Source organism: Astatotilapia calliptera, chromosome 13 (genome assembly GCF_964374335.1).
Source record: "Astatotilapia calliptera chromosome 13, fAstCal68.1, whole genome shotgun sequence".
Lineage (NCBI taxonomy): Eukaryota > Metazoa > Chordata > Actinopteri > Cichliformes > Cichlidae > Astatotilapia > Astatotilapia calliptera.
The window spans coordinates 16,249,132-16,273,880 of record NC_137434.1 but is presented as its reverse complement, the minus strand read 5'-3'; the positions used below and the strand labels follow the sequence as shown (position 1 = coordinate 16,273,880).

At 39.7% G+C, this 24,749-nt stretch overlaps 1 protein-coding gene across 5 annotated transcripts in view; it reads right to left on the bottom strand.

Moving 5' to 3' along the window:
* LOC113034742 (zinc finger matrin-type protein 4) overlaps positions 1-24,749 on the bottom strand; it is a 74,762-nt gene that overhangs the window by 21,572 nt on the left and 28,441 nt on the right. For 2 of the 5 annotated variants that reach the window (XM_026189715.2, XM_080287583.1), the window contains 2 exons: positions 11,706-11,883; positions 4,164-4,421 (listed from right to left, as the gene is read on the bottom strand). In XM_026189715.2, the coding sequence (XP_026045500.1) occupies positions 4,164-4,421; positions 11,706-11,883 (436 nt within the window). The other 3 variants (XR_013900858.1, XM_080287582.1, XM_080287581.1) reach the window with 3 other exon arrangements.

The following is a 24,749-nucleotide window of genomic DNA, read 5'->3' as shown; positions in this document are numbered from 1 at the left end:
AGTTCTAAGCCTTGTTAATTACACAAGAAGATATGCCAAGAAGAGAGAAAAGAGGGGGTGAGAAGCGCTAAGGCAGTGGGTGTGGAGCTGTTTGTGGCTGTCGTTTAACGTACAGAGCCTTCTGGCATTGCTGGCACCCCCGGTGTGGAGATGCCTAAATGGTTGTCAAAAAAGTAATGAGCTACATTTTGTGCTTAGAAAATTGGGAAAATTATGTTTGTTTCAAGAGTCTTGTTGCAGCGAAATTCAACATCCTGCTGCAGTTTCAGTGTGTGATGAATTTTAGCTTTCAGCTTTTTTCACTATGTCCCAACTCAAGCAACATTAATGACCCATTTGGAGCACGATATTTGTGGCTCGTTCCAATACCACGCGCTGCCAAGCTCTGACTGCAGCTCCTTTTTATGTGAGAGGCTCAGAGGAATTTCAGGTAGCGGTTAGCACTAGCAGTTGTGAAATCTAGTCTTTTGCACACACTTTTGGTGAACGGTGGGATTGTTTGAAGACAAAGAGGGAGGGAAATGGGTCGTGTACAACTATTGAACATCAAGTTTCCTATGGATAAATTCAAGGTAGAGTTTCCTCTAATTTGCACTCACTGTAGGGTATTCATGTGTAATGTTATTCATGCTTCTTGTAGGATATTAGTTTATGGAGCGCTTACTACCCCAGAGCCTTTGTGCTTTAGTTTACCATGTGCTTTGCAAGATTAAAAATGAACTGAATCCAAGAAGAGCCCATTGAGATGCAATCAAAACTAACAGTCTGCAGCAAATACTTGACAGAGCCTCTCAAAGGAATATATCGCAAATACCATAGAAGAGAGGGGTTGAGATTTGGGTGAGAGTCAGATTAAATCCAAGTGGAATTTTACCAGCAAACTTTGAAGGACTTAGAGAGAGACTAATTATTTTTTTGCAGCCAGTGTGACAGTAATTGGAGAGACCATCTGTTTCAGACAAAGAAAAAATTACCAGGCGCAGGAAACTATCTTTGTGAACTATTGCTTTTAAAAAAGGATTTCCAGATTCTCTTAGATTTTTCTAGTTTTCTAGTTTCTTCACTGTAAGCAACTAATAATTCTTAAAGGTAGCTTATTAAGATGGAGTTCATGGATTTTGGGATTATTGCCAGAGTCGTTCAGTAAAACTTTTGAAAGACACAATAATAATTATTATTGGTATAATTGATTTACCAATAGAAATGGGCAAAAGAAATGGAAACAGGAATGCATTTAGTGGCATCTTTCTCTTATCTCTAGTGTTTCATAGTCCAACATTTCACTTTATTTTCCTGTCTTTAACTGAGCTTTTGGTCGATAATAACTCCAGAGGGAAATACACAGGTCTTTAGCTGCTAAATGCTCCACTACATTCACTAGGGAGCTGCTTACTTCACATGATGTGTTGCTGGACAGGTAGTTGGTTTATCACTGGTGAGAACAGCTGCTTGCTGCTGCTAGAAATGACACCGTCGAGCGTGATGAGCCTAAAGAAAGATGTGCCAGTTGCACTGTTAAACAATAACAAGGAACTGAAAAAATGTTAAAATGCTGCACGCTGCCGAATCGAGCTGAGTGATAATTTTCCATGTTCTTCACTATGAGTCACTTTTCCACATAACACTATTATTTGAGCCCATTTTATCGGGTTAAATAAGACCTTTTGGGTACTTTTAACATAACTGAGGAAATATATCCTCAAAGAATACTTAAAAAAGCCTAAAAGTATATATTGGTTTTCGGTAAATTTACTGCTTTGTTAGATAAACTGTTTTTAATTCCCAGAGCGAGCTGGTATTCGGACCTACGGTGCTTACACTACATCTTAGTTATGTGTTTCTGCATGTAATTCTGATGTGTGACTGTGTCACAGTAAGTGGGAGAGGAGGTCAGCTCCGTCTCACAACTCTGGCACAGTCATCAATTACACACAATTTTCTCTCGGCTTTAGTGCTTCACCCTCTCTTGGGTCCTGCACACACACATACGCAGACACACTCTCCATTCCTAGACGCTTATCTCACTGCTTCTAATTCTCTTCGGAGTCTCCAGAGAGCAGAGACAATGCGCTGGCTCTGTCTTAAGGGGTTTCTCCCCCGTCATGATTTATGTAAAGACACAGCCGAGTCAGCTGGGCCCCATCCCTCGTCAGTAGCTACTCCCTTGTCCACCACTGTAATCCATCTCCAAGGATTTCGCCTGGCACCTAGCTGTGGAAAGTCACGACATTCTTGCTTGTGTCCCGTCTGTGCAATTAAACCAGAGAAATACATATAAAAAATAAGAACCTGCATGTGTTTAAATGTCAAGAGGTCTTATGATAAGTTTTGTTCATGGCCACAGGGGGATGAGACAACACAAGTAAAGGTCAATATCATCAATAGGACACAACAAGAAAACACAGTAGGCAGACTCTGTAGCCATAGTTTGGAGAGTAAGAGAATATTGGCGTGCAAATAATTCACCTGTGCCTTGTGGGGGAGATAATAAGGATGACAGATGAGACATGATGCCAGATTGGACGCCACAGTGGTTTACACAAACACACACATTTAGACACAACCTAACCAAAACAAAGACTGAGTATGGCAGAAGGAAGGGGGTGGGAAAGAGATAAAACGAACGTAAAGAGAAAACTATTCCACAAAGGGAAAATGAGGACGAAAGGACATAGATGAATCTGTGCTTGGCAGAAGCCAAATTCCTCCTTTCTCCTCCCCCTCCTGTGCGCATTTTGCTTAGTTCAGCTGCCACCTCCTGTTCGACCCTCCCACTGTGATTACACTTGATACACCTGTGACTTCACACCTTAAGTGGTGATAAAAAGCCAATCTGACGTGAGAATCTCGGACCAATGGAAATTCGTCTAACTCAAGAACAAACGAGTACAAACAATGGAGCTGCGCTGTAGTGAACAAAGCGTTCCAGACTAAAGGCCTTGGAACAAACACATGAATGACAGCCCGTATAATAAATCACGGCAACAGCAAGCTCACTTAGAAAACTTCGACCCGTTAAACGTCTCCTGTTCAAGGGCAGTTAAAAGATTTTGCAGTGCAGCCTTGCTCTTCAATGAGGACGATTGTCTGAAAAATAAACAAAATTCTAATTAAATTAAAAAAATGTTTTCCGTGGTTACATTATGAAATTTGGAGTCTCTGGGATCTGGGTCACAGTATGTGAATGGGGGATGATATCTAACATGACACCACTTAAAGCCTCTGAGCCAGTGTAGGCGGCAACATGACTCATGCTTTTAATATGATTGGCTTCTTGAGATGATGATTTGTGTCATGGCACCTGGAGCATGCAGCAAATAGCACTGCTACGGCTTCACAAGTGGATTTATGTTTGTCACAGGCTGTGTGCTGTGTGGTACGAGCATGCGTCAAACTTGTATGTGTGCGGTAGAGGTGTCGTGTGGCACTCATGAATGCATGTTGGACTCAGCTGAAGTAGGATAATGTTTGGTGATATTGGATGATATCACTCCTAAGAACCCGAGAAGCGAAAGTGGTTTCTGTGCCAAATGCTATTCATAATTCAATTAAAGTACCCACCTGTTAGAAATATTTGTGTGAGTGTTGGAATCATTGCCCCATTATCTCCACATTTACTTGTTTAATTTACTAATGTTTGACCATTTCATGTGCCATTTTGTGTGAATCATCACACACATAAATATGCATGCATGTAATGTGGTGGATTTCACCTGTTGAGCCTTCTCTGCTCTGCACTGCATTATCTCTTAAGTATGCTTTTCGCAATGTGCCAGGAGACTTCACATACAGCTTTTGACATATACTGTTGTGTTGTGACCCTCAGTGAGACAGATAGTTGACTTAAAGAAGAAGCTTTGGCTAATCCTTGCAAAAACACAGCCATGTCTTTATCCAAATGCATGTAAGCTGAGATCTCAACACTAAGTAGTGCTGATGGTGCTAAATTTATCAATGAATAACTGGTTTGCCTTACCTCAGTTTAACATATGATATGTACCCCCACACTGAAAGGCATATCAGCATTTCATGAATCCTCATTCACTGCTGCACATCTTGCAGCATCTTGCACTCCCACTTATCGTCTTTCCTCTGACAAAGTCGCAACACCCCTGCTGCCTTTCATTTGCCACTTTTGCTGGGATTGGGTCCAAGAGGCTGACCTGTGCTCTCTGTGGCATCCAGACTGCCTGCTAGCTGCTCCAGGAGGCGTGCCCTGGCTGCATTCCTGCGGTGTTTCTTGCCCTCGTAATGCTGCTGGGCCATCAGAGGGTTGTTGAACCAGGCTCCACACAGACAGCAATATTTCCCAGCCTCTCTCCCACCATTTCCACTGACCACCGCCATGGGCCAGGGTAGGGCAGGTGGAGGAGGGGGACACGACGCGGGGTCTGTGGGCAGTGGGGTGGAAGGGGAGGAATCTGGAAGCGGAAGTGAAAAGATAGGAGTTAGAGACAAGTCAAGGGTAAGATACTGTAGAAGGAAATGAGAACAGGAGAAGGAAAGGTAGAGTGAGGGAGGGAGGATATTAACATGAATTCAAATGCAAATCAAGCTCTAATGTGAAAATTACATGAAATGAAAATATTTTCATGAAACTCGTTAACATGAAAATTTGATGCATTTGCACAGATTCTCACGCACATACTCTTCGCAGACACATGAATTCTCAAATACATGCTTGAAAAACCAAATTTCCATTTAAAAACTCCGTAATCAGATTGTACTCATCAAGGCTGAGAGCAAAGAGCAAATGGATTGCTGCGAGCCACATATGTGGAGCATAGATGAGGGCTGGAAGGAGGCCATCTGCACTCCGGGGTCCAGTCTGCAAGTGTTAGAGACTGGCTTCTGAACCTTCCTATTTTATCTTTTCTTTTCAACCTGTACCATCTTTCCTCTCCTCTCTTCTGCAAGGGAATAAAAAAAAAGAAAAAAAAAGAAACGGCAGATTTCCAGGTGACCTGCTACTCATGACATGGCACTGGTTACCATGGTGATTGCCCATTAATAGCCAACAGGCACGGACATGTCCACAGGACGGGGTTGTAGCTCTCACAGCGAAAACTGCGTACATGCGTGTGGCTACTCGTGTGTCTGTGTGTGAATGTGGGTGTTTGGGTGGCGGACACGCTTACAGCCACGCTTAAGAAAACGTGTGATGTCTTGTATATGTGTGCACGTGCATGTGTGTGTGTGTGTGTGAAAGAAGCTCCAGAATAAGCTGTTTGCATGTGTAAGGTACAGTATGTGTACCAAACAAATCATCCTGAGAAGGGATGGTAGGGAGGGGGTTATGTCCACAGCCAAATTGCGTGAGAAAGCTTACAGTGCCAGATGGCATGTCCAAATGTGCCGATTTGCCATCCACAATGTGTCAATGACTCTCGAGTTATACTGACTCTGAGTACACAGCCCCGATGCCGCACGTTTAGTTCACATTTTATATCACAAACAAAAGCCCACTCACACATGCTTTGAAGCTCAGATGAGTCATATCACTTCTTTCACAACAACCATCGTCTCACTGCTAACAAATGCCCGCATGAATCCTTGACCAGTGACCACGGGTGTGAGGTGGGTTCGTTTATGTGTCTTTTTTAGTGTGGGGGGCCTGCGCCGGATTGACTCCAGCCCTTTGAGCTGATTGGCTCCTCATACCTTGATGTGTCTTCAGGCTCTGTTCACATAGTTACTGTATCTATGGCTGTGTCTCTGTTCATCTCACCAACCACACCCACTCATATTCCCTTTGCTTGTGTTTGCCATCGTCTCACTTTCAAAACTCAACCCTGCAACTCTCTTACTGTCATTTTATTTTATTGCTCAAAGCTCAGAGGCAATTCCATCATCAAATCTCCGGTGTAGCATTCATGTGTGCTTGCGTGTGCCAGTGCGTAAATGATACTCCTCGGTTCTGACAGCTCTACGGAACTGCATGTGATGAGCAGCAACAGGGAGAGACCCTGTGATGTTTTTTCTCCTCTCTTTCCCTTGTTGCACCACCACTTCTCCTCTCCTGACTGTGATCTCTGCACAGTGGAGCAGAAATAAGTGTTTTTCACAGAGTGGGGCACAGGCAGTGTGCACGATAGTGTGTGTTCTGGAGGAAGAGGTGTTGGGTTGAAGTGTATGGGGATGTGATGCGCATCGGGGAGGGAGCGCAGGTACGATCTCTGCTCTCCACCGCTCAAAGGCTTCTCCAACACACACGGACTCTACTATTTCTAACCTCACTGTGTTGTATGTTTGTGGGAATATGCGTTAGTGTGTTTGTTAGTGTCCAAGTGTCCTGAGATGCAAGTGAATGCCATGAGTGCCTGCGCCAGTCATCCTGCCATTGTGTTTTTCTAATAATGATTGTGCGTGCATGTGTGTGTTTCTATGTCCATGTGTGCTCAAGCCTGTCAGCTTGGCTGTGCATCTTCTGTGGCGCGCTCATCTCGGAATGATCATGAAGGGTTCTTTTTGACTCTAATCTCTCCTGAAATCCTCTTCTTCTCTCCCAGGTCACTCTTTCTCTCTTCTTGTTCTCTTGTTTCTTTTCCTTCAGGTCCTACTGTCACAAAACGAAGCAAACTGCACGACAGTGCCTGTACAGAAGTGACACTTTTCCCAAAAGTAGGCCAGAGTTTAGCAAAAGTCACTCAGGGGCTTGATTATAACACTCCATTTTGTAGCGATTGTGCCTTTATAGCTGTGAGAGTTTCCCCTTTGAATCCAATTTGAATCACATTATGTAAAGCTCCCCTGGAGTCAACTTAGCAGCACAGACACTTAAAAACACACTAATCTTGAACAATCTTGTGCTTCAACAAAAAAAATATCAATCAGCAGATGTCTTGATTTGATAAAAAACACATTTTATTAATCAGGAGACTTTTATAAATTAATGTTTCTCTGTGTGCCTCATCTGCTAAGTTTTACTTCTTGGGCCTCTGGCATGTTGCCATTTTCAAACACATTTCCCCCTGAATCCCAGGCTAGTAGTTTTGACTGAACCATCACTAAAGCTCTCCAAATCCACTTCAGATAAAAAAAAATAAAGCCTTTGAAGTAAAAATAGTTCTCAGTTCAGTAAAACATGTCACAAAGAGGGGATGTATACGAGCAGAGGTGAGAGTCTATTTGACAACTGAGTTATGGTCTCTAGTGACAACAGGCTTTTTGTGTTAAGATCAGGAATGAGAACTTATAGATGCATAGCTTAGCATGGAAGAATAATAGATTGTGTTCTGTCTGTTATGTATTGCTGAATGATTGAAAGAATGAATGCTATACTGGTGCATCAAATAGTCTGGTTGAGATTTCATGATTGAAAGGAATTTTTAACATACCTTTTAAATGCTAAAGAGACAAAATGCCTAGTGTAGCGGTCTAAGAGCTTTAAATGTGTTATTTTATTAACCAGAATAAAGTTAACACTTCTGATTCAAGGTTCTAATCATCCATCCATCCGCTTATCCTTTTCAGGGTCGCGGGGGCCTATCCCAGCTGTCATAGGGCGAGAGGCGGGGACACCCTGGACAGGTCGCCAGGCCAACACACAGAGACAGACAACCATTCGCACTCACTTTCACACCTAGTGGCAATTTGGATAATCCAATTAACCTATCCCCACAAGTTGCATGTCTTTGGACAGTGGGAGGAAGCCAGAGTACCCGGAAAGAACCCACGCAAACACGGGGAGAACATGCAAACTCCACACAGAAAGACCCCGGCCTGATGGTGGAATTGAACTCAGGACCTTCTTGCTGTGTGGCAACAGTGCTAACCACCTTGCCATCGTGCTGCCCTAATCATCTGATTCTAATCATATGATGTAAAAAAGAATATAAGCCAAAAATTAATGATTCAAACTGTCAAATTTTGAAACATAGACATGTATAAGAGCCCACGTGGAGAGACAGCATCCTGTGAAGCTCACCATTGACAGCATTTAAAGTTGTTGCCACAAAAAACACCATCAGGACAGAACATGTTTTTGCACTGTGCTCACAGAGCTGGGCTTTTGGAACACCTCTGCACTCATCAGGATCACTTCTCTTACCAAATCAATTGATATCAGCATTGTATATTTTAAAGAGGGTTTTTGTAACCAACAGCAGTGTGCAAAAGCCTTGAGCTATCCCTTACTTCTTTATATTTTCCTAGGAAAATGGGGAAGAGGTGCAGTGTATTATTGAAATATGTGCAAACATAAATGCAAATAAGGCAAAAACTGAGTTTGGACTATTCTAACAAGCTTGTAAGTCAACATTTGGTATACCATACCATACCATACCAACTTTATTTCTAAAGCACTTTAACATAAAACCAGAGTTTCACAAAGTGCTGTACATGTTAATAGCATACGTAAAGAAAATTAAAATGAGATACAATAAAATAAATAGATACAATAAATTGAAACATGTTAAAACAAATTAAGTCAACCCCTCTAATCAATGCCAAAGGCTTCAGCGAATAAATATGTTTTAAGAAGACTTTTAAATTCAGAGAGAGAAGAGGCCTGCCTAACATGCAAGGGCAGATCATTCCACAACTTTGGAGCAGCTACAGCAAAAGCACGATCACCTTTAAGTTTATACTTAGTTTTCGGTACCTTAAGGAGTTGCTGATTGGCGGACCTAAGGGAACGGGCAGGTGTATATGGTTGTAGTAGCTCCGAGAGGTAGGGGGGGGCCAGGCCATTAAGAGATTTAAAAGCAAATAAGAGAATTTTAAAAATAATCCTAAAATGTACAGGTAGCCAGTGGAGTGAAATTAAAATAGGGGTAATGTGCTCAAACTTTTTTGTTCCAGTTAAAAGACGTGCTGCAGCATTTTGCACAACCTGCAGGCGCCTAATGGACGCATCACTAACCCCAAAATAAAGTGCGTTACAATAATCCAGCCTAGAAGTAACAAAGGCATGGATTACTGTCTGAAAATGCTGTTTCGATAAGATAGGCTTTATTTTGGCTAATTCCCTCAAATGAAAAAAGCTAGATCTTACAACAGCTCTGACCTGGCTTTCAAGTTTAAGATTTGCCTCTATTTTAACTCCCAGATTAGTGATGACTGGTTTAACATACTGTGCCAGTGAACCAAGATCTATAATAGTGGCCTCAGAAGCGCCACCAAAAACCATCACTTCTGTTTTCTGTTCATTAAAATGTAAAAAGTTCAAAGCCATCCAAGTCCTTATTTCATCAAGGCATCTGAGCAGCGGGTCTACTGAGAAGCCATTTATCTTTTTAAGTGGGAAATAAATCTGGGAGTCATCGGCGTAGCAGTGGAAAGAAATCCCATGTTTCCTGAAAATAGACCCAAGGGGTAGGAGATATAGAGAGAAAAGAAGCGGGCCTAAAACTGAACCCTGTGGAACCCCACATTGAAGAGAAGCAGTAGAGGATACAAACTCCCCTAGTTTCACAGAGAAAGTTCGCTCTGCCAAATAGGATCTGAGCCACTGCAGTGCGGTACTCCGCATACCCACCAACTGCTCTAAACGGGAAATTAAAATATTATGATCCACTGTATCAAAAGCAGCAGTTAAATCTAACAGCACAATAATAACACAGTCACCTGAGTCATTTGCCAAAAACACATCATTAAAAACTCTTAAAAGGGCAGATTCACATTTGGTATGATGACCTTTATTTTAAAACACAGCCTAAAGGCACGCTTTGTTGTAATTTCTTTAAGTAGTCTTCATGAATAGTTCTTGAGGATTGTTGAAGGACATCCAAAGATCTTCTTCGGATCTTGTCTGCGTTTTATTCTATTTGCTGTCAAGACGATCCCTCAGTGTTTCAACAATGTTGTGTGATGGGTTTGGGATCATTGCTAAGCTCAAAAATTGTTGTAATTTTCATGATGGTAATAGTAGATCAGATCCTGGCAGATTTGTTCTATATTAATAATGCCACCAAGTTTTGACAAGAACCCCAACCCCACTGGTGAAATGCAGCACCAAACAATGACAGAGCCTCCAGCATGATTTTAATCCATTTAAAATTTGGATTTATGACTACAAAAGACAACTTAACACTGATTTTCAGTCCAGTTCTACCTACTTTAATACCACAGCATTTTATCCTTGTTTTCCTTTCTAATAAATGCTTGTTGACAGTGAATATTAGATGGGTTAACTGAAGTGCCAAACATATCTCTCAGTTCCTCTGTCAGAGTTTTGCTTGATTTTTTTCCTGTTTCTTATGGACATGACTTGAGATATGGTTCATCTGCATTAGATGGTTTCATACACTTCTTCTTTTGTTATTCAACTTGTCTAGTTTCCTTTGATTTTTTTTGCCAAAATATGCCAACCTTTCAGAAAATAGCTATTTGGGAAGCATCTTGCTGGCGGTTTTTGAAAAAGAGTGCTAATACCAAAGTGACTAAAGAGACTATTTTCCTTTCATTTTTACTAAGCACACAGCAGTTTTTTAATGCTTGAATGAGTCAGCTTAAACAATCAAATAACAAAATAAAACAGAAAACAACAAAAACATTATGAAAATGAGTGAAAAATCAGCCAATGTTTCACAGAAAAACTTTGAAAGAAATAAGGACTGGCTCAAGGGTTTTGCACAGTAATATAGCAACAATGAGCACATGACAGAAGCATGTTAGCTAGGAGATGTTAGCTAGCTAGCTTGTTAGCTGGTAGCTGGTAGTCTGTTGACTGCTGGAAGGGGCTTTGTCTCTCATCAACAACAGTAAAGAAAGATGGAGGATGAAGCAAAGAGAGCAGAGATCCACCAAAAACAACTTGTGACCAAGAGCAGAGCTGTGTCTGCTGTTTGTTCCTTAAAGGAACAGTTTAATGCTCTTTTTACTTTGCTGTCCGAAGCTCAAAGAATATTTGGACACTGCCTTGACTTCTTCTGCTGCTGTGACTGCTGTAACAGAAACAAAGCACTGTGACTGGTTTTTTAAACTTTTTGAGGCAAGCCAATATTTCAACGCAAAACAGCTTCTGTTGTTGGGCACATCTTTTTTCGATTTTATTCTCAGTAATTTCACTTTTGGCAATCTATTTGCTGCATCTGGACCTCTGACATGTAATTTTCTTTTTTTGCAAGACTCGCCTGTCCACTACCATATGCCTTGCCCCTTTCCAACTATCAGACAACAAAAGTCCCTGCTGCGTGTGGTTCAAATCCAGCAAGCTTTTGAAATTGGCTGCGTTTCTGTCAGAATGGTTGTTTGGTTTCCAAGAGCCTCTTTATCTTGCCTGGCACTTTCTTAGCATTAGCAAACTTCTCACAGGTGATGCATTTGAATAGTGTTGACACCTCTGTAGCCAAGAGACATGCAGCTTTTGTGATAGTGTCTGCTGACAGTTTTTCTTTCTCATTTCTAAAAGTTGTGTGTCTTCTGCAGTGAGGTAGTTACTCAACACAAGAAAATGATGTGTTTTTTTCCCCTTATTAACTTCCTTGGTGTCATTCAGGGCCTTTGATGTATCACACACGGATAAATCCCACCATCCAGCAACTGCAAAATGAGACTGGAGTTCCCTTTATTTATAACTATAACTATGGCTGTCATAAAGTCTCACAACACACCAGGATTTGGCTCAAAGGCACACTAGCGTGCCTTACTACACCATTTGCAAACTGCTGCACAGCTTTAGTACGTTAAGTTAAATATCTGAGTTTAATCTTTATGTAAAAGTCTAACACAGGTCAATATAACAACTAGACTGTGTGCGATACCTGTGTTTGTGGGGTTGGCTATGGCTGTGGGTACACTGGGTGGCTCCCCCAGCACCAGGCGGACTCTCTTGGCATGGGTTTTGCCCTGGTAGTGGGACTGTGCCACAATTGCAGAGGTGAAGAACATGTTACACAGGGTACAGCACTTGTTCCTGTCCACTTCTGTCTCTGCACAGTCCTATAGCAGAAACAGAGGAAGAGAAATGGTAAAAGAAAGTGTCAGAGGGGTGAAGAGAGGTGTTGAGAGAGAAAAATAAATCAAAGTACAAGAGAGTATAGCGAGTGGAGAGGTGTAGGCTGATGACGAAGGGAATGGTGTGAAAAAAGGCAGGGAGAGGTAAAAGTGAGAAAAAGAAGAGAGACGGGGGGGGATGGAAAGATGTAGACTTTACACTGACCTCACTGGGCTTTTTCTCTCTCACTTCCTCTCACACACACATACACACACACACTCACACACACACACACGTGCACACATGAAGGCAAAGAGAGGACTAATCAAATATTCATCTGTCTCTCTGGGCTGAGATTGTGGCTTCGGCCTTTCACCGCAGCTGGTTCATTACTAATGATGAGGGAGAGTTGCTCCCTACGGAAGAGAGAGAATACAAACAAAAAGACCAACCAACCACCTGATTGACACAAACATGCAACCACACACACACACACACACACACACACACTCATTCTTTCATCCATTATGAAGTATACTGATTTGCGGTTAGGCAATAAACATTTGCCTAACCCCAGTCTTGCCCTAAATCTAACCTAGCCTCAACCTTAAACCAATCCACACAGAGGGACTATGACGATACATTTATGTACTCACAGGATGAGTAATACATGCACGCATGTACTTTACTTTGAGCCTTGTCCTGAACACTCAGAAACACTTTAAAGCCTACTAGAATGTGCAACATATCACACATATGACATATGCTGCAAATAACTGTCAATGTCAGTCTTTGTGGTATCTCTCTCTCTCTCTCTATCTATCTATCGATACATATTTTAACAGGGACATAGAACAGGGACAGGTCAGAGTAATATCTGATATTCCAGAAACAGAGACACTGTCATTAGAAGTCTTTATGGTTTATATATATATACTACTACACCCAGCACGCCCCTGCGGGCGGTTTATCCTTCAAGCTCGGGTCCTCTACCAGAGGCCTGGGAGCTTGAGGGTCCTGCGCAGTATCTTAGCTGTTCCCAGGACTGCGCTCTTCTGGACAGAGATCTCCGATGTTGTTCCTGGGATCTGCTGGAGCCACTCGCCTAGCTTGGGAGTCACCGCACCTAGTGCTCCGATTACCACGGGGACCACCGTTACCTTCACCCTCCACATCCTCTCGAGCTCTTCTCTGAGCCCTTGGTATTTCTCCAGCTTCTCGTGTTCCTTCTTCCTGATATTGCTGTCATTCGGAACCGCTACATCGATCACTACGGCCGTCTTCTTCTGTTTGTCTACCACCACTATGTCCGGTTGGTTAGCCACCACCATTTTGTCCGTCTGTATCTGGAAGTCCCACAGGATCTTAGCTCGGTCATTCTCCACCACCCTTGGGGGCATCTCCCATTTTGACCTCGGGACTTCCAGATTATACTCGGCACAGATGTTCCTGTACACTATGCCGGCCACTTGGTTATGGCGTTCCATGTATGCCTTGCCTGCTAGCATCTTGCACCCTGCTGTTATGTGCTGGATTGTCTCTGGGGCATCTTTACACAGCCTGCACCTGGGGTCTTGCCTGGTGTGATAGACCCCAGCCTCTATGGATCTTGTGCTCAGAGCTTGTTCTTGTGCTGCCATGATTAGTGCCTCTGTGCTGTCTTTCAGCCCAGCTTTGTCCAGCCACTGGTAGGATTTCTGGATATCAGTCACCTCCTCTATCTGCCGGTGGTACATACCGTGCAGGGGCCTGTCCTTCCATGATGGTTCCTCGTCTCCCTCCTCTTTCTTGGGTTTCTGCTGCCTGAGGTATTCACTGAGCACTCGGTCAGTTGGGGCCATCTTCCCAATGTATTCTTGGATGTTCGTTGTCTCATCCTGGACTGTGGTGCTGACACTCACCAGTCCCCGGCCCCCTTCCATGCGCTTAGCGTACAGCCTCAGGGTGCTGGACTTGGGGTGAAACCCTCCATGCATGGTAAGGAGCTTTCTTGTCTTTATGTCAGTGGCTTCTATCTCCTCCTTTGGCCAGCCTATTACCCCAGCAGGGTACCTGATCACGGGCAGGGCGTACGTGTTGATGGCCCAGATCTTGTTCTTACCATTCAGCTGACTCCTGAGGACTTGCCTGACCCTCTGCAGGTACTTGGTGGTTGCAACTTTTCTAGCGGCCTCTTCATGGTTCCCATTCACCTGCGGGATCCCCAAGTACTTGTACCTGTCCTCTATGTCTGCAATGTTGCCTTCTGGTAGTTCAATCCCCTCAGTTCTGACTAACTTCCCTCTCTTTGTTACCATCCGACTACACTTCTCCAGTACACTATATATATATATATATATCTATATATCCATCCATTCGCTTCCGCTTATCCTTTTCAGGGTCGCGGGGGGCGCTGGAGCCTATCCCAGCTGTCATAGGGCAAGAGGCGGGGTACACCCTGGACAGGTCGCCAGTCTGTCGCAGGGCCAACACACAGGGACAGACAACCATTTGCACTCATATTCATTCGAACATTCACACCTAGTGACAATTTGGATTAATCAATTAACCTATCCCCACAAGCTGCATGTCTTTGGACGGTGGGAGGAAGCCGGAGTACCCGGAGGGAACCCACGCAAACACGGGGAGAACATGCAAACTCCACACAGAAAGACCCCGGCCTGATGGTGGAATTGAACTCAGGACCTTCTTGCTGTGCGGCAACAGTGCTAACCACCGTGCCACCGTGCTGCCCATATCTATCTATCTATCTATCTATCTATCTATCTTTGATTTGATTTTATTGATTAGCATTCAAATTCAAATCTCAGTGAAAACAGTGAGAAAAACAAAAAACAAAAAACAGTGAAAACAGAACAAAAATCTACCATAAAGAAAGAAAGCATGAGACAAGGCTAATCAAAAGGTATTGGCTGAAGCATTTGCTTATTACGCCAACCCTTTTCACAAAATATCTTTTTGTATGCAGCTCCTGTACACAGGGCTTGAAGAAAATAATAAAACAAAGCAAAAACAAAACAAAACAAAACAAACAAACAAACAAACAAAACAAAGAAAAAAAAACTTTCCACCTTAGATAAGTAACTACATCAAAGTAAAGAATCAAGAGGTTGTTGTTTTTTTTCTCCTTTTTGTTCTTTTCATTCTTGATATATATATTTTTCTAATACTCTATTTTTAAACATGTTTTTAAACAAGGAAAATGAACTACACCTTTTTACAAAAAAGAGCTATAAGAATTATAAACCAATCAAACTATATAGAACCAACTAACATTTTGTTTATTAATCTGAATACCCTGAAATTTTATGATTTAGTTGAATATAAAATGGCACAGATAATGTATAAAGCACAAAATAACTTGCTTTGCCCCAGTACTCAGAAGCTGTTCAAAGTCAGAGAGAGTCAATATGACTTAAGGGGAACAGATTTCTTTAAGAAAAACAAGATGAGGACAAATATAAAGCAGAGATGTGTTTCTGTTAGAGGAGTTAACCTGTGGAATAGTTATGACAGTGATTTAAAAAGGTGTAGTTCATTTTCCTTGTTTAAAAACATGTTTAAAAATAGAGTATTAGAAATATATATATATCAAGAATGAAAAGAACAAAAAGGAGAAAAAAAACAACAACCTCTTGATTCTTTACTTTGATGTAGTTACTTATCTAAGGTGGAAAGTTTTTTTTTTCTTTGTTTTGTTTGTTTGTTTGTTTTGTTTTGTTTTTGCTTTGTTTTATTATTTTCTTCAAGCCCTGTGTACAGGAGCTGCATACAAAAAGATATTTTGTGAAAAGGGTTGGCGTAATAAGCAAATGCTTCAGCCAATACCTTTTGATTAGCCTTGTCTCATGCTTTCTTTCTTTATGGTAGATTTTTGTTCTGTTTTCACTGTTTTTTGTTTTTTGTTTTTCTCACTGTTTTCACTGAGATTTGAATTTGAATGCTAATCAATCAAATCAAATCAAATCAAATCAAATCACTGTCATAACTATTCCACAGGTTAACTCCTCTAACAGAAACACATCTCTGCTTTATATTTGTCCTCATCTTGTTTTTCTTAAAGAAATCTGTTCCCCTTAAGTCATATTGACTCTCTCTGACTTTGAACAGCTTCTGAGTACTGGGGCAAAGCAAGTTATTTTGTGCTTTATACATTATCTGTGCCATTTTATATTCAACTAAATCATAAAATTTCAGGGTATTCAGATTAATAAACAAAATGTTAGTTGGTTCTATATAGTTTGATTGGTTTATAATTCTTATAGCTCTTTTTTGTAACTTGAAAATATGAAGAGTGTTCGTTTTATATGCATTACCCCATATCTCCAGACAGTAAGTCATATATGGAAGCAACAGAGAACAATAAAGTGTGTATAATGATTTTTTGTTCAGGACATGCTTTGTTTTATAGAGAATAGCAATGGTTTTTGACATTTTTGTTTTCACGTGGTTTATATGAGACTTCCAACTCAGCTTATCATCAATTATCACTCCAAGAAATGTATTTTCGTACACTCTTTCAATTTCAATTCCATTAACCCTTATTTTAGATACATTTTTCACTTGTCTAGTGCCAAAAAGAATCAATTTTGTTTTCTTTATATTTAATGATAACTTATTTACATCAAACCAGTTTTTTAATATATTTAACTCCTTTTCCGCTGTAGTCAGAAGCTGTTCTAAGTTTTTACCTGAGCAGTACAGAGTCGTATCATCAGCAAACAATACACATTTTAACAGTTTGGAAACACTACATATGTCATTTATATATAATATAAATAATTTAGGGCCCAGCACAGAGCCCTGAGGAAGGCAAGGCAAGGCAAGGCAAGGCAAGTTTATTTGTATAGCACAATTCAACAACAAGGTGATTCAAAGTGCTTTACAGAGACATTAGAAACAAGAACAAATAAAAAGCATGATTTAAAATTGATTAAAACAAGCAAATAAACTAACTAACTAATTAACAAACAAACAAACAAACAACAGTATATAAAATCAAAACAGATAAAATCAGAACAGTAGATAAAATCAGTAGTTAAATGTAAGTTTTGAAATTTAAGCTTAAAGTGTGGATTTGGTGCTTTATTCAAATGCAGCTGAGAACAGGTGAGTCTTCAACCTGGATTTAAATAAACTGAGTGTTTCAGCTGATCTGAGGCTTTCTGGGAGTTTGTTCCAGATATAAGGAGCATAAAAGCTGAATGCAGCTTCTCCGTGTCTGGTTCTGACTCTGGGAACTGATAAAAGACCGGATCCAGATGACCTGAGGGATCTGGATGGTTCATACTGGGTCAGGAGGTCATTGATGTATTTTGGTCCTAAACCATTCAGAGCTTTATAGGCCAGCATCAGAACTTTAAAGTATATCCTCTGACGGACAGGCAGCCAGTGTAAGGACCTCAGAGCTGGACTGATGTGGTCCACTTTTTTGGTCTTAGTGAGGACTCGAGCAGCAGAGTTCTGAATGAGCTGTAGTTGTCTGACTGATTTTTTAGGTAGACCTGTAAAGATGCTGTTACAGTAATCAAGCCTACTAAAGATGAATGCATGGACTAGTTTTTCCAGGTCCTGTTGAGACATCAGATCTTTTATCCTTGATATATTCTTGAGGTGATAGTAAGCTGATTTTGTTATTGTCTTAATGTGTTTTTCTAAGTTTAAGTCTGCATCCATCACTACACCCAAATTTCTCGCCTGGTTTGTGGTTTTTAGATGTATAGATTGAAGTTCTCTGGTGACCTGTAATCGTTTTTCTTTGGCGCCAAAGACTATTACCTCAGTTTTGTTTTTGTTTAGCTGGAGAAAATTGTGGCACAACCAGTCATTGATTTCCTCAATGCATTTACCAAGAGCCTGTACAGGGCCTCGGTCTCCTGGTGACATTGTGATATATATTTGTGTGTCATCTGCATAGCTGTGATAGTTTATTTTGTTGTTGTTTATAATCTGTGCCAGTGGGAGCATGTAGATGTTAAACAGAAGGGGTCCCAAGATGGAACCTTGGGGAACTCCACATGTGATACTTGTCTGCTCAGATGTGAAGTTACCTATTGATACAAAGTATTTCCTGTTTTCTACGTATGTTTTGAACCAGTTTAGTACAGTTCTTGAAAGACCTGTCCAGTTCTCCAGTCGTTTGAGTAATATGTTGTGGTCAACTGTATCAAATGCTGCACTGAGATCCAGTAAAACTAGGACTGACATTTTTCCACTGTCTGTATTCAGACATATGTCATTAAACACTTTGGTCAGAGCGGTTTCAGTGCTGTGGTTCTGTCTAAAACCTGACTGGAAGGCATCGTAGCAATTATTCTGTTTTAAGAAGTAACTGAGCTGTTGAGAAACTGCTTTTTCAATGATCTTACTTAAAAACGGGAGATTTGAGATCGGCCTGTAGTTGTTCATTTGTGTCTTGTCAAGATTGTCCTTATTCAGTATAGGTTTGATTACAGCAGTTTTTAGTGATTCTGGAAACACACCTGATAATAAAGAAAAGTTGACGATCTGTAACAGGTCTGACTCTAAAGTCTTTGAGACCTTTTTGAAAAAACTTGTTGGAACACCACAAGTTACCTTCAACTGCTTAGATTTTACATTATTGAATTCGACATATTGATATCTTTCATCCAGGTAACTTTTCATCCACTTGTATGCTATCCCTCTTATGCCATATCTCTCTAGTTTATTCATTAATATAGAATGATCAATTGTATCAAATGCCTTTTTTAAGTCTATAAAAACACCAACAGTATATTCCTTATTATCTATTGCATTAGATATCCCTTCAACAAGTTCCATCACTGCCATTGAAGTGGATTTTTTCACTCTAAAGCCATATTGGTTATCACTTAGGAGATTATGCTTCTCAATATATTTATCAAGTCTATTAACAAATAACTTTTCTAAAATTTTTGAGAACTGTGGGAGTAGTGATATTGGCCTATAATTGGTAAACTGACATCTCTCTCCGTTTTTATGGATTGGAATAACTTTTGCTATTTTCATTTGTGAGGGAAACACACCAGTTTGAAAGGACAGATTACAAATGTATGCGAAAGGTTGCACTATATATTCTATAATACTTTTAACTAATATCATGTCAATACCAAAACAGTCAGTGGACTTTTTATTTTTAAATGTCTTCACAATGTTAATTATTTCTCTATGAGTTACAGCACCAATAAACATGGAGGACACATTCTGAGTAATATGTTTATTTAGGTCGTTATTATTTCTTGACTCTGGAATTTCTTTTGCTAAATTAAAGCCAACATTTACAAAGAAATCATTAAATTCATTTGCAATGTCTTTAGTTTTATCAAGCACAATATCTTTATCTTTTTTAAAATAATCTGGATAATTCTTATTTTTTGAGCCCTTTTTGATTAGACTGTTTAATATCCTCCATGTTTCTTGTGTGTTACTTCTACTTTGCTCCAATAATTTGTGGTAATATTCTTTCTTACTTGTTCTTATAATATTTACTAATCTATTTTTATATAACTTGTACTTTATTTCAGCATCTTTTGTCCTCTGTTTTATGAATCTCTTATATAGATTATTTTTCTTTTTACATGCATCTTCTATCCCCTTTGTGATCCATGGCTTATTTGATCTGTGATGCTTTCTAGTGATTTTCATTAAAGGACAATGTTTTTCATATAGTGAAATTACAGTTGATAAGAATGCATCATATGCACTATTTGAATCTTCATTTGCAAAAACCTCATTCCAATTGTGTTCCTTTAAGTCCACCTGGAGGGCAGCAATGGCTCTTGTTGTTCTATGTCGTATCATATCAAATATTTGATTCTTTTGTTTAGTTTTAATCCCAAAATAATTTTGAAAAATTGCAAAAACAGGAAGATGATCGCTTATATCAGTTATAAGAAGTCCACCTACTATTTCATGGTCAATTTTATTTGTGAATATATTATCTATCAATGTAGCTGTATCAATTGTTATTCTACTTGGTTTTATAATTACAGGGAAAAGGGAGTTACTATACATTGTATTTATGAAATCTGTTGTTTTCTGATGTCCATTTGGGTTTAGCAAATCTATATTAAAATCACCACAAATTATTTGCACTTTTTTATCATTTAGGTTGCTAAACATAGCAGCAAGTTTTTCATTGAATATCTCAAGGCATGAACCTGGTGTCCTATAGATGCAACTTATAATTATATTGTTAGCTTTTTCAACATGAATTTCAATAGTGACACATTCCAATATGTTATCTATGGTGCTTGACATGCATTCAATCAGACTACATTTCAAAACTTTATCTACATATAAAGCAACACCACCTCCTTTTTTATTCACCCTGTTCATTGTAAATAATTCGTATCCTTCCAGTCCCATTTCACTAACTTTCTCATTATCGAGCCATGTTTCTGATATTGCAATTATATTAAACTTTTTTAACTTACTTAAACATTCTGTAATTTTAGAAAATTTTTTATACAGGCTTCTACTATTGAAATGTATGACCGACAATGCATTTGCCATTTTAATATTCACATTGAATTGGTCATCTGTATAGTACTCACAAGTATTATTGGTGTTATTGTAGAAGTGGGTATCTGGGTCAATGCTACTTTCAGGGTCATTCATGTTGTGCTCTGCATAGTTAAACGTTTTGAAGTTCGTTTTCTCAGCGTGTGTGGCAAAATAACCACCTTGACAGTCCTTTTCATAATCAAAGTCTTCCTCTTCAATATCTCCGAATGGAAACCTATAATCTGTGTCCAAACTTGTCATTTATGTGTTTTTGTTGTTGTTGTTTCCATTGTTTTTGAGCCATAAGGCCAGAAATACTTTCCATACCCATTGTTCATTATCCAATCGTCACTTTTCCAATAGATTCCATAGCAGATTCCTGATTATTTATATTGCTCTAAGTCTTTGAGTTCTCTTATCATCACAACTTTCGCTTCTTCGGGATTGCCATTTAGTCTTATCATTACTTTGCAGTTCCTCGTCCATGTCGCTTGTATCTTATTTTGTTTTCTCAGGATGCGTGCCTGTCATATATATATATGTATGTATATATGTATATACATACATACATACATATATACATACATATATATATATATATATATATGTATATATATATATATATATATATATATGTATATATATATGTATATATGTATATATATATATATATATGTATATATGTATATATATATGTATATATGTATATATATATATATATATGTATATATGTATATATATATATATATATGTATATATGTATATATATATATATATATATATATATATGTGTGTATATATATATATATATATATATATATATATATATGTGTGTGTATATATATATATATATATATATATATATATATATGTGTGTGTATATATATATATATATATATATATGTGTGTGTATATATATATATATATATATATATATATATATATATATATATATATATATATATATATGTATATGTATATATATATGTATGTATGTATGTATATGTATATATATATGTATGTATGTATGTATATGTATATATATATATGTAAGCTTTGAGAAAGGTACCTTCTTGTTTCACTATGTCAATGACTTGTTAAAATCAGCTCCGTGCCTTAAATCAACCTAAAAATGGAGCTCGCACGACTGAATTACAAGTCAGCAGAGGAGAGCTCTTTATCTCTCATATCCAAGCTGTCCAACTGACCATTTTCATTCAGCTTTAACTAGACTAGGTCAAAGGGTCCCTACACACTATTACTACTTTCATTATTTGCCAGTCAAGAGCAAAGAATTCGTTAGTGCAAAGAAAGCAAAACATTTTAAGACAAGACAAGAATTGTATATCGATTTCTTTCTGTTACATGTTTGCTGGGAAGCATCAGGACCCATGCACTTAGAAAGATGCCCCCCAGGCAACCCCGGTAAGTGGTTTGAGTGATCTGTTTTTAATGTGCCTTCATAGTCTTATCTTACCCTTGTATTCAGTGCTGTCCACTTTTACAAAGGACACTTTAAAGAAACAGCTGTAGACAGTGTCTACGCATTAGTCTCTAGTTCTGCTAATGCTTTAGCATCTCAAACGAGTCAAATCCAGGTGCCAGAATTTGCGGATAGCCCTTGCCACACAACTGGAGGCTGTTATAGCAACGTTTCTATGTCTTCCTTGAACTCTTCGCATTGAACCTCCACCTTCTGTCTGTTCATCCGGGCTTTCTTTCTTTTTCTTTTCACACCAGCGCACATTTTAGTCCAGGTGTTAATTCGGGTTGGAGGAGAGAGAGACCTCACTCTCGGTGAGAGTACAATAATAGAAATGTGTCTGAGACACCACATCTGAGTATGTGGGTGCACGCGGTGCGTGTGTTTGTGCGTCTGCATGTGTGCCTTATGTCAGCTCTGGTTAGCATCAGGGACACTGGATGTGAGAGTTAAGGACACCTTTACCTTGCAGGCTTAGCTTTGTCTCTCAGCTGTCCTATCTCTCTCTCGCTCCTTCTTCTTACTTTTTTGTCTCTCTGCCTTGCCTTCACTCTTAGCTTTTTTCTATATCTCTTTGCCTCCCTCCATCCTCTATCCCCCTCTGGGCTCCAGTCTCAGTGACTCTGTGTGTTGTGGGATGAAATATTTATCTGTATTGGCAGACCCGCGCAACCGCCTCTCCTCCTTCCTCTTCCCTCCTCCCGCCTCGCCTCCTCTCCTCTTCACTGACTCTCCCTGCTGTGATCATGTTAAAGGCTTGCTATGAACTGTCCCAGACCTCCCCCCTCCATCACCATTAGCATTAGACCTACACTGTTATCTTGCTCTGCCAATATCATCCGCCAATATTGAACTCTGTATTATTTACGGTATTGAACACACTAACGGTATTAGTTATACAATTTTTTATTTTTTATTTTTTTAATTAATGGAGCATATTTTAGAAACTGTGTCATCACACAGTTTTTCCAACAAATCAGGTTAGACTAAGACTCAAACCATTATCTGCACCACATGGAGCAGACTAAGCATTGCAGCTGAGCAGAAGAAGCTTGTGGACTATTTGACAACAGTAAGTTGCTAAATAAGCTCTAAAAATCTTATTGGAAAGCACTGTTAGCAAAGAATAACAGCTGATATTTCAATAATGGAATTTTAAGCTTTCTAGAAACTGATATGGAATTTTTATTAGTATCTTGGTTTCTTTACTAGCACATGCAGCACTGTCTAATGTGTATTTGCCATTTTGATTTTGTTGTATGTAAAGTAAAAAACAGCTTATCTATATTTATCCAGTGTTTTTTATTCATGATTGCAGCATGGGGCGACAGAGACTCTGTAAGGACAACTCTCCTCTTTTCTTCTCTTCTCTAGGAAACTTTTTTCTCTTACTCCATCTTTCCTTCTTTCCTACATTTCCCCTCCTTCCTCATTACCATATCTTCCCCACTGCCTCTCAGTTTTTGTGCCTCCTCTCATCTCCTTCGCTATTTGTCCCATTGTTCTGCTTTTCCACTTCCCCCTCACATACTCCCTTTTCCTTTTCCTTCCTTGGGCAGTGGTGTTGAGCTCTTGTTCTACTAAGATCTTGTTGTACCAGAAGGAGGAAGATAAACTGCAATAGGCTGATGTCCCATCCTTGTGTGTTTTGTGGTTTTTGTTTTTCCAGTTTTTGACTCAGGACAAAAAGCCTGAGCTGTTTCTCTGTGGCAGTCTGCAGCAGTCTAACCCGTCACAACAAGCACTAAAAAGTGAAGCAGTCGACAGAGATGGAACTGAAACACAAAGAAGCATCTACTCGAAAAAATCAAAGATGTTACACCAGGGATTTAGTGACAGTGCGGGGAATGTTTTAAACAATCTGAAGCATGTGTGGGTGACTGACATATGAATAATTGTCAGCTCATTACAGCTGCCACTCTACCAAACCACTTCAAACACTAAATAGCATCTCTGACTCACTGTTTTTCCTCCATCGTGCAGAAAGTCGTCACCTTTTCGCTTTCTTCGTTTTTGATTTCTAAATCTCTGCCATCGCTCATTACTGTGTTTCTCTCTGTTTTCCACACCTCACTGTCTCTACCTGTCGCACCTCGCGCATCTGTTGAGACCGATTTGGATGCGACCTAATTGTTGTGTGTGTTTTTTGTTCGCACATGCCGCACGTATGCCTGTTTGTCCGCTGCCTGACAGTGACGTCTGTATCGCAGATTTTGTTTTTTCTTTTTCATTTTCGTTTGGGTGGCTTCAATCTGCTCACTCACCTAACAATAGATTCCTAATTAGCTGTGTTTATCTTCCTCTCCTTCTGTTTTTCTTTTTTCTGCTCCTCCTCATTTCTCCCCACTGTTCTGTGTTGGGGCGCTGTGGGAAACATTGCTAAATATACTCGTGGAGCAGCTCAGGGAAACAGAGCTCTCATTTAGAGCTCGAGGATGCTCTGAAAGTGTAAATTAGAAGTAGTCACAGTGAAAATACAGCAGTAGAGGAGAATAAAAGGTCTGTCTTGCCCTTTGCGCAAGTGAAAAACTGCACAGATGGAGAGAGAGAACTGGGTGGAGAATAGGGCAGAAAAATGGATCATGTCTCCTCTTTCATCTGAGAGCACCTTGACGACCTACTTTCTCTGTTTGTTCTGTGACAAAAACTTTCACCTGTACACACAAGCACAAAAACCTTAAAGCATGGCATTTTACACTGACATTTCAATCACTCTGCAAAAAAAAAAAAGGGGAGGGGAAAGCATTTTCTGCAGTTCCCATTGGACTGCACCATGTCAATCAGCACAAAACAGGAGGGAAAAAACATTGGGATGAAGTCTAGAGAAAAGACGTGCAACGCTTCCCCTGGGAGAAAGAAAGATGAAAGAGATGAAAGAAGAAA